Below are 13,597 nucleotides of genomic sequence, written 5' to 3'. Positions count from 1 at the left end.
TGTACCCATTTAACAGTTGGCTCTTTTTGGCCTTTACTGATTTTTATCTGGTAGATAATTGGAGACACTTTGTCGGTTATCAGATGGGGTCCAGTCCATCTGGGCATCAGCTTACGGGCGAGAGTTCCGGTCCCGGACTCTACTCTCCCAGTTTTGGGTGCAAACGTGTAGTACCAGACCCTGTCTCCCACTTGGAGTTCCTCGTGAGAGGCCTTTTGGTCGTAGTACGCTTTGCGTCCTTCAGCTGATTTTTCCAGGTTTTTCTGTGCGAAAGCAAAAGTGTTCTTAAGGTGTCTTTCCAAGTCTTTCATGTATTGTTGTGTGGTGTAGGCTGTTGCCATGGCAGCATCGCCTGGTTGGTACAACAGGTGCAGAGGGAGAGTCATTTGTCGACCCGTCATCATCTCGAAAGGAGCGATGCCAGTCGACGTGTGTGGAGTGGCCCTTATGGCCATGAGGACCAGAGGGAGTTTCACGTCCCAGTCCTTGTGGTTTGCGGCTACGTATTTTTTCAAAATACTCACCACAGTCCTGTTTGCTCTCTCAACCTGGCCTGAAGCCTGTGGGTGGTAGCCAATATGGAAGTTGGCTTTGACGCCTAGCGTCTTCCACAGTTCCTTCATTACTTCACCTGTGAAGTGTGTACCTTGGTCTGAGTTCACCCTAAGGGGAAGTCCAAACCTTGAAAATACATGATTCATTAACAACATAGCAGTGGTTTGTGCTGTGTCATTAGGGGCTGGTAGACATTCTACCCATTTGGTAAACGCGCAGGTTACCGTGAGAAAATATTTATTTCCTCTAGAGGTCTTAGTGAGTGGTCCGACCCAGTCAATCTGGAGGTCCGACCATGGAAATGCAATGCCTCTACTATGCAGTGGTGCTCTGTGAAGTGGTCTGGATGGTTGAAACTGGCCACAGATCAGGCACCCTTTTATGTAGTCCTTGACATCCTTTTTCATTCCAGGCCAATAAGCAATTTGTTTTAATGCTTTCAGCGTGGCATTGTCACCCTTATGTCCTGCGGACGGAAGGTCATGTGCATGGACTAACATCACCCCCCTGTGGTCATGGGGGACCACGAACACAGGTGAGGACGTCCGTCCATGAGCGAAAGTTAGGATGCCTTTAAGTAGTTTTAGCTGTTTTCGCAGCTGAAAGAGGACTTTGAGGTCTGGATTGGAATCCAGCTCGTCTTTCGATGGAGTGTATTTGTCTGGGTCAGTCAGATACAGCATCATCGAGTTAATTGCAGGATCCAACTTCTGAAGTTGGATGATGTCTGGGTCAGTCAGCATTGGGCGCACAGAAACTGTGTTATCAGCAGGTTTAGCTGCTGCTTGTGCACGTGTGACTGCCATTACCTCAGTTGTAGCTTGTGACGACTGAGTGTTGAGTAGCCAGGAGGGGTCGAAGGACCACGTGGGTCCGTCAACGGCTCCTTCTTTGGCTAGGGAGTCTGCAAGGTCATTGTAGTGCTTGTCATCGCCTGGGACTCTGGAGTGTCCTGGAACTTTCTTCCAGAAGATCTGTAGATCATGTGATGTCACTAAGTGATCACATGTCATGAAAAGCTCTTTGTGTTTTACCACCTTTTTGTTACTTGTGAGAAAACCGTTCTGTTTCCACAGAGCGAGATGACACAAGAAACTAAGTCGAGCATAGTTAGAGTCAGTGCAGATGACTAGCGTCTGGATGGAGCGTTCTACTGCCATCTGTAGGCCTATTAGGATTGCAGCTATCTCAGCGTACTGAGAAGACTGAGAGCCTAATTTATAGCCAAATGTGACCTGTTCTTGGTCCTGGAGGAGAACTCCTCCAACACCTGCTTTGCAGATTGTCTCGTGGTGGAATAAGCATCCATCCACGTACATTGTTGCCATATCTTTGCAGATATTGCTATCAAAGAAGTGGTGATTTGGGTCCTCAGCAGCTGAGGGTTTGCTCACAACCGGCTGTTGGGTGGCTGGTACATCCTGTGTACATTCTTGGCAGATTGCCAAATCAGTGCCCAAGTGCGACTTCTTATTTTGACCGTAGCGGATGTCTAGGTTAAAACTTTGAAGTGCCATAAGCCATGTTGCAACGCGTGAGTTTGTCACCACACCATCTCTGATGCGTTGGCTGTTCAGAAACGTTACTGGCTGGTGTTGTGTCTCAACAATAATCCTCTGTCCACCAATATAGCAGGAGAAATGTTTCACTGCCCACACAGTGGTCAATAGAGCCTTCTCACAGTCTGAGTACCGTAATTCAGGGCCTGCCATTGTTTTGCTGGCGTAGGCCACAACACGCCTGTCTTTGTCGTGTATTTGGTACAGACCTGCACTCATGCAGTAAGTTGAGAAGCCCACTTCCAAGTAGAACTCTTTGGTGTAGTCTGGGTAGACTAGACATGGGGCTAGCTTGAGCCTGTCTTTGAGAGCGTTCATTGCCTGCTGTTGTGTATCAGTCCAGACAAAAGGAACGTCTTTCTTTAAGAGTTCAGTTAGTGGTTTTGCGAGATCCGCATAATGCTCTATGAACTGGCGAGAGTAGTTACACACTCCCAAGAAACTTTGTAGTTCTTTGAGATTGGTTGGGACTTTGAGGTTGTCTAGGCCCTGGGTGCGAGTCAATTGTGGTTGTACTCCGTCTGGTCCTACTAAGAGGCCAACGTAGTCCACTTTGGTTCTGCACCACTGGCACTTTGACAGTGAGATTTTAGCACCAGCAGTTGTTAGCTGATTTAGGACGTGGTCGATCTCAGCCAAATGAGAGTCCAGTGTTGGCTGCCTCAAAAGGATGTCGTCCACGTAGATCAGTGTCCCACGCTCGTGGGCGTCTGGACATGCTTTGTTCAAAAAGATGTTGAACTCTGCAGGTGAGTTAGCGTAGCCAAAGGGACACCTGGTAAAGGTGTATTGTCGGCTGCCAAAAGTGAAAGCTAGTTTGTGTTGATCCTCGGCGCGCACAGGGATGGTCCAAAAACCAGAGGCGACGTCGAGGGTCGAGAAGTACTTACCATCGGTGACCTTTGGCAGTTCCTGATGGAGCTGAGTCATTGGCCACCTGGATAAAGGTACTTGTTTATTTAGCTTCCTGTAGTCTATGGTAAGTCTCCACTTACCATTTGGTTTTAAAACTGGCCATAGGGGCGCAGAGTAGGTGCTGTTACATTGTCTGATTATACCTTTGACCAAAAGGTCATCAATGATCTCCTGGACAGGCTGGTGTGCCGCCAGAGGGATCTTGTATTGTCTGACAAATGTTGGCGGTGCGTTGGGTGGGGTTGGAATTCTCACTGCGTGGAGTGAGGTCAACCCACAATCTGTTGAATCAGTTGAGAATGACTTTTCATATTTTAGAAGAACTTGGCGTAGTTTGTCTCTTTCTTCATCAGATGTCAGAGCGTCGGCTTGTGCGACCACCTGATCGATCTGTGATGAGACTGATAAGGGTTCTTGCTCCTTGGGGAGCTCCAATGAATCCCTTTCTGAGTCGTCGGGCCTGTCTATGGGTAAGACACCATAGGTTTGAGGTCCTTGGTCGACATCATCGGTTGAGAAAAGAGCTATGGCCTGTGTTGGTTTTGTAAACCATACTGGCCCAGCTTCTTGACTCGGTACCAGGTTGTCTGGGAGTCCTCCCAGAAATGGAATGCCTAGTTCAAAATCATGAAAGTCGGTTGAAATCAACCATCCTAGCATAGTGTTTTTTGGGATCAGCACCTCATCCATGCCTGTGTTACACACAGCAATAGATGTGGTCCTGGAGTCAAGACTCACCTGGTTCGTGGCTTCCACGGACAGTCCCAAGTTGAAAAATGCAGGAGAGGGTTGAAAATATGCCTGTTTATGGCTAATAGCTTGTCCAGCTATTATGTGGATTCGCACCATTAGGTTAATCACCTGAGGTGGTACTGTGGTGTCTTGGTTGCTAGCAACCTGGCAGGCCTCTGGAATGGTCTGCCCAGCCTTAAGGCTCGCTGTGTCTAGCACAGGAGGATCCTTTGTGGCTGGTTTCAGGGACCACAGCACCTTGTTGATGGTGTCCACGTGGACACCTAACCTTACCAAAATGTCAGAGCCTATGTAGGATGCATGTGGTAAGTTTTGGATAACGAGAAACGGGTGAACCAGTTCTCGTTGATTCCAGTTCAGTTTTAGGTTAATGACTCCTTCTGCGGTCATTACCTGTGAACTATTGGGAACTAATGGAAAGCGGAAAGCTTTTTTAATTAGTTGTAGACCAACGTGTTTGTGAACCAAGGTTTCGTAGAAAGCTCGGTTAATTGCTGATTTATCTGTCCACAGAGACAGTACAGCATCGTTGGTGTGGGACCCTTGGATCTCTACACCCTTAACTACCAGTGGTAGGTAGTGTTTGGTGGACTCTGACTGTTCCAGCTCACAGAGGAGGCTGTCTTGTTGAGTCAGAGTTTGGACCACTTGGGTTTCTTTGGTTTCACATGGTGTTAGAGGAATACTCACCGGGCTCGTGTCCTCGGCTGAGGAGTCCTTTGTGCCTTCCGCGGTACCTGCTGTTGGGCAGTCTGTGTCACACTCCGGAGGCGTTTCTATTGGCAGTGGTTTGCTCACTGTTGTCCACATTATTTGATCACCATAATCTATAATCGCGTTGAAGCGATTTATAAAATCCTGGCCAACCAAAAATGGGAATGAGTCAACATGGGTCACGTGTACCGGGTGGTACAGTGTCATATTGCCAATCTGCATGTGAACCATTGCTATAGCTGTCAGGGTTGTTTTATTCTCCGAGAGACCCTGCATTTCTATAGCACAATCAGATAGAGGTATTATCCTGTTTTTCTCGGCTGCGGCTGTCCTCAGCTCCTCGAACAGTTTAGCTGACATAATTGTTATGTCTGCCCCACCGTCCAAGAGTGCTTCGTGTGTGAGGACACCTTCGAGTGTTACTGACAGGTACGCCTTTTTGGCGGCCCCCTTTCTGATAAAGTTACACAGAAACCTCTTGGGTTTTTTCTGACGCTTCTTCACGCGTTCAGATTTATCTGTGTAATCTTGGTTTGTCTGAACCGTCAGCACAGCTGTAGCTGTTTCTGCGTGTTCAGCTTGCGATGACTCGTCATCGTTTGTGTGTGTGATTACCCCCTTTTCATCCGATGAGGGGTTGTTTGAGGCAACAACAGCAACGTCTTGGTGTGTTTCACCGACATCTGTAGTGTTGTCATTCGCGCCCAGAGATGCTGTAGTGAGTACCTCACTGCATAGTGCTTTTGGTCGGCTTCCCTTGTCAGTGTGTTTCAAATCTTCTAACATTTCACGCAATTTTTCTGTCTCTTCCGAGCTCAGAGGTGGAGGGCCTTTTTTCTGGGATTTTTGTGATTTTTTCGCCTCTGGACGTTTCGTCCGAGGTGGGGGGCGGGTAGGTACGTCTTTTTGGGGTTCCTCTCGGTTCCCATTTTTTTGCGTCCTCCGCTGGTCCCATTTACGATAATCACGTTCGTCCTCTGAAGGAGGAGCCTTTTTGTCCCAGCGTGCACCTTCATGATGCGGTTTGTTAGTCTGAAAATACTGCCTTTTTTCTCCCTTTTTAGGAGGGGGTGGCGATGCACGCCTTCCTTCTAATTCTAGGGAGTGGGGTTTAACCTTTACACCAGGAAACACTTCTATGGGCGTCTTGGCATGACAACGTGCCTCAAACACGTTCACAGCGCACTGTTTAATCTCACTGATGGATTTTTCTCTGTAATTTGCCATCATTTGCACTGACGTTTGAATGTCAGGATGGAGATTTTTGCTGAAAACAAATTTAAAACCTTCTTCTTCCTCCATTCCGGTTTCATTTCTGCTACCAAAATAAGCTTGGAAGATTCTTTTGTAATAAACTTTTGGATGTTCATTCTTGCCCTGCGTGACCTTGTCTGCGGCTGGATACCCAGCAGGCCCTGCGCAGGTGTCGTACTCTTTGATCAGAGCTTCGCACAGAAGTTTGTAATCTCTTCTCGTTGCATCTGGTAGACGCTCGATGAAGGTAAACACCTCTCTGTCCGAAGTGAGTCGTATCAGACTGATTTTATCTTCTACCGTAGCGTTTGGATAAGCTCTCAATCTGAAATCCAGATCTCTGAGGTACGCTTTTGTTCCAGCGGAGCCCAACGGTTCAGGGATGAAACGTTGTACATATTTTGAGATTTTTTGCAAGTCATCCATTGATGGAGAAGATATCAATGGTCTCACATGCGTGATCGGTTGTGGGGGTGTTACTCTGCCCGTTTGTGTAGGTGATTGGATGGGTCTAAAAGCACTGGGTGAGTAAAGAGGTCGTTGAGTAATTGGTGTATTAGTCCGACTTTGTTCAAGGTCTGGTTTGGATTCCAGGTCACCTTGAACAACATTCTGACCTTTTTCTATTGCTGCTATTAGTTTCGCCTCACATTTTTTTTAAATGTTCCTGCGATGTACAGTAGTCACCTTCTAAGCGCATATGTAGCTTTTGTAGATTTTGTTTATCTATTTTGCATTGTTCCAGTTCAGTTTTTGCAAGCTGCAACTGTTGTTGTAGCACATCGTTATCTGCACACGTGGCTTTGTACTGACGGTCTATTTCTTTAATCTTTTCATAAGATTTTGCTTCTAGTGACGCCTGCATTTCTGAGAGATCCCTCTCATGTGTTTTAGACATCCAGTCAAGGCGTTCCGACCGTTCATCCAATTCAGCTTTTAGAAGCAGAGAGATTTTTGCTAACCGTTCAAGGCTAAGCTTTTTACTCTCTGTGTTTAATGTTCCTGCGGCCAAACTTTTCAGCTCTTCTTGTCTTTGAGCTTCATCAAGTTGTTGTAATTGCTCTATTTCTTTGCCAATGAGTGGATTTGTCAAAATATGTAAGGCCCCCAAAATGATATCATCATTTGTTGGTTTTGAAAAGTTGTCTTCATCTTCTTCGCTTGTCATTTTTCTTCTATTTAAAGATTAAACAGGAGAATTTTAATGTTTTAGGTTTTTCAAAATAAATAAAATCAGCAAAGTCTCTTTGTCTGATGTATTTACTTTTATTTAGTGATTTATCAATTAAACGTGCACTATCCTGTTAGCAAATGAGTAAACTTTTTCCAACTTTGTGAAAATCTGTAACTGTTTCTATTTTTAAAAAGTTAATGTTTATTTTTTTGTACCTTAGTTTTAAGGGATTACCAGTGAAATAAAACTTTTTTGGTGAATGCTCGTTTGCATAAATACCTTATAACTTTTAAAATGCAAGATAACAGTAATTTTCAGCTTTAAGGAACGTTTATTAACTCGAAAATGCCTTTTAGAAAGATTAAAACGTTTAATTTCACTGTTTAGACCTAAAAAGCGAGTGAAACCTGTCTTCTCAAGGTTGTCCAGAAGATGTCAGCCTTACCTTACTAATCTTAACTCAGACACTGTTTGTGTTATCCACTAGGGGAGCTATAACTTCCTGTGGCGTTCGGTTGACATCCTGTTGTTAGCCGCTTAGCTTGAAGTTAGCTTCGGCTAAACTCGGTTAAAATCAACATTTCTGAACGGATTTTTTACACAAACGTGGCAAAATTTCAACAAACACGACTTCTTAGCCTGAACATGAGTTTTTGGAACAATATTGCAGCTTCATTTAGTGATTTTAAGCGTAGTTAAAACTCCGGTCGTTAGCTGTTTAGCTTAAAATTAGCATCGCTAGTGTTGTTTAAAAACATCATTTTATGACGAATTTTAAGCTCTAACGTGGCAAAATTTCAGCGAATATGCTTCGAAGCTTTTAACCAGCGTATCAGATCACTTTTAAAGGCGCTTTTCAGCTTTAAAAAGCAGATTTTATTTCCCTATGAAAACGAATTTTCATTTCCGGGTCACGTGACTGAAATCACCAATGGCAAAGCAGCGCAGGGTGAGAGGAAGTGACGTAGCCACGCCAGTCAGCCTTCTCAACCAATCAGAGCGCTCCACAACAGCGAATTTCAACCAATCACGAAGCGTTCTCTCCAACTAGCAAGTTAGATTAGCGTGAAATAGTTCGTCAACTTTTTGTCTCTTAAACTGTCAAAATGCACTTTTTCTGTTAAGATTTGTAACGAATAACCCCCTGAGCCGCACGGAGACGGCGCTCCGTGACAAACGTCTTTCTAGCTATTTAAAACAACTCGTTCGAACCCGTTTCAGAACCGAGCCGGTCCAAAGAACCGAACCGGACCAGAACAGCGTCTGGAACACAGTTTAAACAGAATAAAGCGTTTCCACAGCTCAAAGCCAGCTTAGTTACACGTAACAGACGTACAATTTCAGCTTACATAAGACTTAATGACACAATTTCAGCTCTTAAAACATTGCCAGCGTAACACAGCGTAAAGTTGCAGAGCCGAGCTCCAAGCGCGCAGCCCAGCCGCTGCGTAAACATTCACAGCTGATAAACTGTTATTTTTTCAACATGCCAACATTTAAAAATCAATCTTACACGTTTTTACAGTCATTTATGAGCACGTTAACGGGCCACCAGTTTGTAGTGAGTCACGTGGGTACGTGTCACTAGTTGTATGACAAATATATGAAATATATATGCATACAATTTCACGAGTTCCTCATCTTTCTGACTGTGTAATGCCGTGCATTGAATTTAACAGAAATGCGAACGAGAGACGTTATTATCTTTGACCCATCAAAATGAATGGAGTCATTTATTTTCAGAATCAAAGTTTAACATCAAACATTTACATTAATTTGGCAAAATATGAAAATAATAACAGACAGTTTCACAAATAATGAACTTCAAATCACTCGGCGGTGATTTGAGGACTTTGCTTCAGATATTTCTAAAATATCTGTACTGGTTTTGTGAGAGAGAGAAGAGTTTAAGATGAAGTGGAGATTTATCTTACAGAGAAATATGTGAGGGAATTTAATCTGTTTGACCAGAAATTGCACGCTCCGTCAGATCTCAGCTGGTCCACGGTACACTTGGTCGAAGAAGAAACCGTTACCTTGTTGATGATAGATCAGCTCGATAGAGAGTCCTCCAGACCTTTCAGCGTCTCCGTCGAGAGCTGCTGAAATCCTTAGATAGTCGTGCGTGGTGTTCAAACAGAAGTTATAATTCCAAACGTCTCTGACTCTCCTGAATTCTCGAATTCTCTTCCATTCACTTCACCATTCTTCATGAATTCTAACCAATTCTCCTCAGAACTCCTTGAGAACTCCTTGAGAACTGCTTCAGAACTCACTTGAACTGGGGAGTTGCCACATTTTAAATGGGTCGACTTCCGGTTCAATTTAGAGCTTTCTGATTCGTGGATGTACCAGAAAGAGGTGTGGTGTTTGACGTAAGGTATTATCAAAAGTCGAGGTCAGGGAATGAATTTGTTTTCAACATACAGAAAAGATTATTGCAGAATACCAGACTTTTTGGAGCCTCACTCTGTTGTATCTTTCCAAATAGTAAAACATGACATCCCTTTTTCAGTAAACATTTAGTTGACCGAAGCTTCAACTTTCACATACTTACGACTTGGCTCATTTCAGACAGAAAATCAAGAAATGCATATTCAGGTGATTTCTTCTTTGAATGAGGAATAAAAATCATTACTTACTGTTTATGTAAAATAAAAATGAGTAGTTCTTTTCAACCTGTAAGCATTGAGTGAAACTAACACAATTTGATTATCAAACATTTGTAAGACAGTAATGATTATAAAGAATTGTCTTTTCTGCTTGATTAATTCAAGAAAGAAAGTCATCAGATGGCTCAGACTTATTCAGATCAATGAAAATAACAGTCTCTGTCCATCTGGTAGATTTGAGGTCATCAGGGTCAGATAAGGGTCAGACCAGGTTCACTACACCGCCCAGAAGCTGTTTTGACCATTAAATAAATGTGGCGGGTCAGCAATGACATAATAAATGTGACTTATACGCCAAAGCGACTTACATGTTTTTTCCTCTTCACGATGCTTTTTATGACTGATGCGACTTATACTCAGGAGCAACTTATATGCTGTAAAATACGGTAATCATTTTTAGTCTGATCCTGTGAAGGACCCGCACTTGAAGTTTCATGACCCACATGGGATCCTGCGCCCACCTTTAGGAAACATTGTGGTAATGGGATGACTTCTCTGTGAACTTTTTGTCTGTCTCTGTAAATGTTTCTAACTCACAGTCACACTAATAACCGATCCAATAATTCTCAGTCAGGTCATCTGGACAGTTTCTTTTTTTTTTATATATATATAGAGAGAGACTTTTCGCCCTCTATCTGGAGAGCTTCATCAGTCTGAGGAGTTCCAGTAAACTGTTTCCCCACCAAGCAATAAACTTCTTAAGTGGACCAACCAGTTTGCTGGAGCTAAGATGGTTTCTGGGGGCCATCCTGTCCCCCGTTGACTCCTCCCAGGCACGCAGCCACAGCCAAAGTGATTCAAGGCAACAAAGTACATGCTCAATCATCCAGGTACCTGGATGATTGAGCATGAACTTTGTTACTTATGACTGATCACACAAGAAGTGTGTTAAAGTTTTGCCATCAACTATTAGAATAAGCTCTGTCAGTATGTTGGCAAACATCTCATTAAATACTGAACAGATGGTACTGAAGGTTTCAGAAAGTCATCATTGGGCTGGTATCCACAATGGAATAAATTTGCACACACCCTAACTCGTAATGGCTGCTACAGACACCTGAACTTAGAAAACACAAAAGTGACTGTAACTCAGTCAATTTTACAGATAGTGAGCTAAAAATTTGGTGTGGTAGTAGCTGAGCATCGTCTCCAACACAGTTAATTAAATCGATAAACTATGGTGGCCATCATGAACATGTTTGTCGGTTGTTTGGTTGGTTTATAGATCAAGTGGTTGATGGGCGCGGTTGGTTGGTTTGTGCCTTTGTGGGTTGGTTGGACTTGCTGGGTGATTGGTTGGTTTCTTGGTGTAATTGCAAAATGATGAATTAGTCGGGTGGTGGCTTGCCTAATTGGTTTGTGCATTTATATATTTGTGCAAGAGCTTTCTTTAGAAAATAAGAATTTATATATGGTGATACTCTTTTGTAGTTTATCCTTGTAGGACCTAGTGCACGTGTTAAAATGGTTTTGGAAGGACCCAAGAATGCAGACAGAAACATGCTGGCTAGAGAGCAATCTAAGAATTTATTAGTAAAAAGTAAATGGCTGACAAGAAAGCAAACAAAATTTCAAAGAGAACTAAAAAAACGAGTAGCCCACATGGACCAAGCAGGAGAAAAAACAGTATAACGGACGGACGACTAGGTGAGAACCAAGAATTCAGGAGTACTGGGAGAGATGAGGAACAAGTGGATGCAGCTGGTCTGAATGGCAAACAAGGGACAGGTGAGAAATAAGGTAAAGGACTAACTAGCAAGAAATGCAACTGAGAATACCACAGGGAAGAAACCAATGACAAAAACAAAAAACAAACCAACCACAAAACCACAGGTCATGACATCATGTGCAAAAATAATTTATTTTGGCATTAAGCTCCTATTCCTGGTTTCTAAAACTTTTAAATAGGATAATATTACAGGGTGCCAAGTGGCAGTGCCAAAAAAGTGGCAATACAAACTTTGACATCCCCATAGCCACAAATAATAAAAGAAACAGGAACACTTTGTTTAGCCAGAGCTGATAGATGATTTATATATAAGATCTTTGATTGAGGAATTATGCATACTGGTCTTGAGTCAAAATCTCATTTATCTTATGTCTGTTTTCTTTTTTGCAGAAGAGACCTCTGATCAACAAAAGACAAAAATCGGCTGATACTGTCCCACACTAGAAGCTGACAGTGACCCATAGACATGGGACGCTACTACAGAGTTACCTTCAAGACTATGATTTTTCTGGTGTTCTTGCAGGGGACAGCAGTGGTGCTCTTCCACAGCTGGTTCATTCACCTCAGTGTCTCTGAATCTCCTCCTCAAGGCAAAGTTCATGTCTTGCTGCTCTCATCGTGGCGATCAGGTTCATCCTTCCTGGGTCAGGTTTTCAGTCAGCACTCGTCTGTTTTCTATCTAATGGAGCCCGCCTGGCATGTGTGGTCCAACGTGGAGAAACCTAGTGCAAAGCTCCTTCGAATGGCTGTTAGGGATTTAATGCGGAGTCTATTCAAGTGTGATTTCTCAGTAATGGACTCCTATCTGCCAGAAAACTATAATGTGTCCACCTTGTTTGCATGGACTGACAGTCGGGCACTTTGTGCACCTCCAGCCTGTTCTCTCACAGTGACCAACACGACTCTGTGTCAAGACAAATGTGATGCTCAAGGCTTGCTCAAAGCTGAGAAGGCCTGCAACATATACAGTCATGTGGTATTAAAGGAAGTGCGATTTTTTGAGCTGGAATCTCTTTACCCCCTGTTGCAAGACCCCAGCCTGGACCTCAGAATTATTCATTTGGTCCGAGACCCTCGGGCTGTGATGAATTCTAGAGAAGCATCACGCAAAGCATTTGTGTTAGATAGCTCTATTGTCTTGGAGCAAAAGGAAACACCTTTATATATGGTCCAGTATAAAGTCCTGCAGAAAATTTGCCATAGCCACATACGCATCAATGAGAGGGCAGTCTTAAAACCTCCTCCGTTTTTAAAAGGCCGCTACAAAATGATACGTTATGAAGATCTGACACGCAACCCACTAAAGGAAATCAACGAACTGTATGAGTTTGTAGGTTTAGAGATGACTAGTGGGATGGGGGAATGGATCTATAAAAAGACTCATGGAATGGGGAAAGGCACCAAGAAACAGGCTTTCCAGATCACTTCTAGAAATGCTTCTCTTGTTTCTCAGGCATGGCGCACCAGGCTGCCATTCTACAAGGTCAAGCGTGTTCAAGAAGTTTGCAAAGAGGCCATGGAACTGCTCGGCTACAGGACAGTTGACAATCTAAAGGAACAGAGGAAACTTGACATAGATCTGTTAACTCCAAAGGAACCATATCTGTTCAACTGGAGGCCAGCTTGAACAAGACAGACCGTAGTTAAACACGAATGACAGATTACTTGTAAAAAAAAAAACCTCTGAGATCTGCCTCTCGTATCAACCATGGACATGCACAGGTGTTTATAGACTGATTGACCTACAAATAGGGCAACAGAACAAAAACATGGACTTGTGGTAAATCGATCCAACATTATTTTGTGCATGTTTAAGATTTAAACATTGTGTAAGAGCTCATTTTGTATTTTTGTGGCATAGCTGGAAAATTCAAAAGAGAATTACATGTAATTTGCTGAGACATAGTATTTTTCCTTAAAAGCCTTTTGAAAATAATTGATTACACTACTCACTAATGCTGAAACAGTGATCCCTCACCTTTTGCTTGTGTTACATTCCAGAGACCCCCACAATTGGTGAAAACCTGCTAAGTAGCAGCGTTATATTTATTTTATTATTTATATATATTTAAGGCTTTATAAACCCTTCCCACACTCCACTGATAACAATGAAGACAATGATGATGAGACGAATGTGCAGTACTGCACAGCATGTACAGCTCACACAATTTAAAATTTGGGTTTAAAAACCTGCGATAAAGTGAAGCCCCAAGAAGTGAACAGTGATATATATATATATATATATATATATATATATATATATATATATATA

At 43.1% G+C, this 13,597-nt stretch overlaps 2 protein-coding genes across 3 annotated transcripts in view; one reads left to right on the top strand and one right to left on the bottom strand.

The window, feature by feature from the left end:
* The window catches only part of c10h12orf4 (chromosome 10 C12orf4 homolog), a 329,451-nt gene that overhangs the window by 278,474 nt on the left and 37,380 nt on the right, over positions 1–13,597 (bottom strand). The gene's annotated exons all lie outside the window — the stretch shown is intronic.
* LOC119416193 (carbohydrate sulfotransferase 5-like) lies at positions 11,792–12,952 on the top strand. The gene has a single exon (XM_037683391.1). The coding sequence runs from the start codon at positions 11,792–11,794 to the stop codon at positions 12,950–12,952; it is 1,161 nt and encodes a 386-aa protein (XP_037539319.1).

This window comes from Nematolebias whitei, chromosome 10 (genome assembly GCF_014905685.2).
Source record: "Nematolebias whitei isolate Nwh7 chromosome 10, NemWhi1, whole genome shotgun sequence".
Taxonomy (NCBI): domain Eukaryota; kingdom Metazoa; phylum Chordata; class Actinopteri; order Cyprinodontiformes; family Rivulidae; genus Nematolebias; species Nematolebias whitei.
This window is presented reverse-complemented; position numbering and strand designations above follow the sequence as displayed.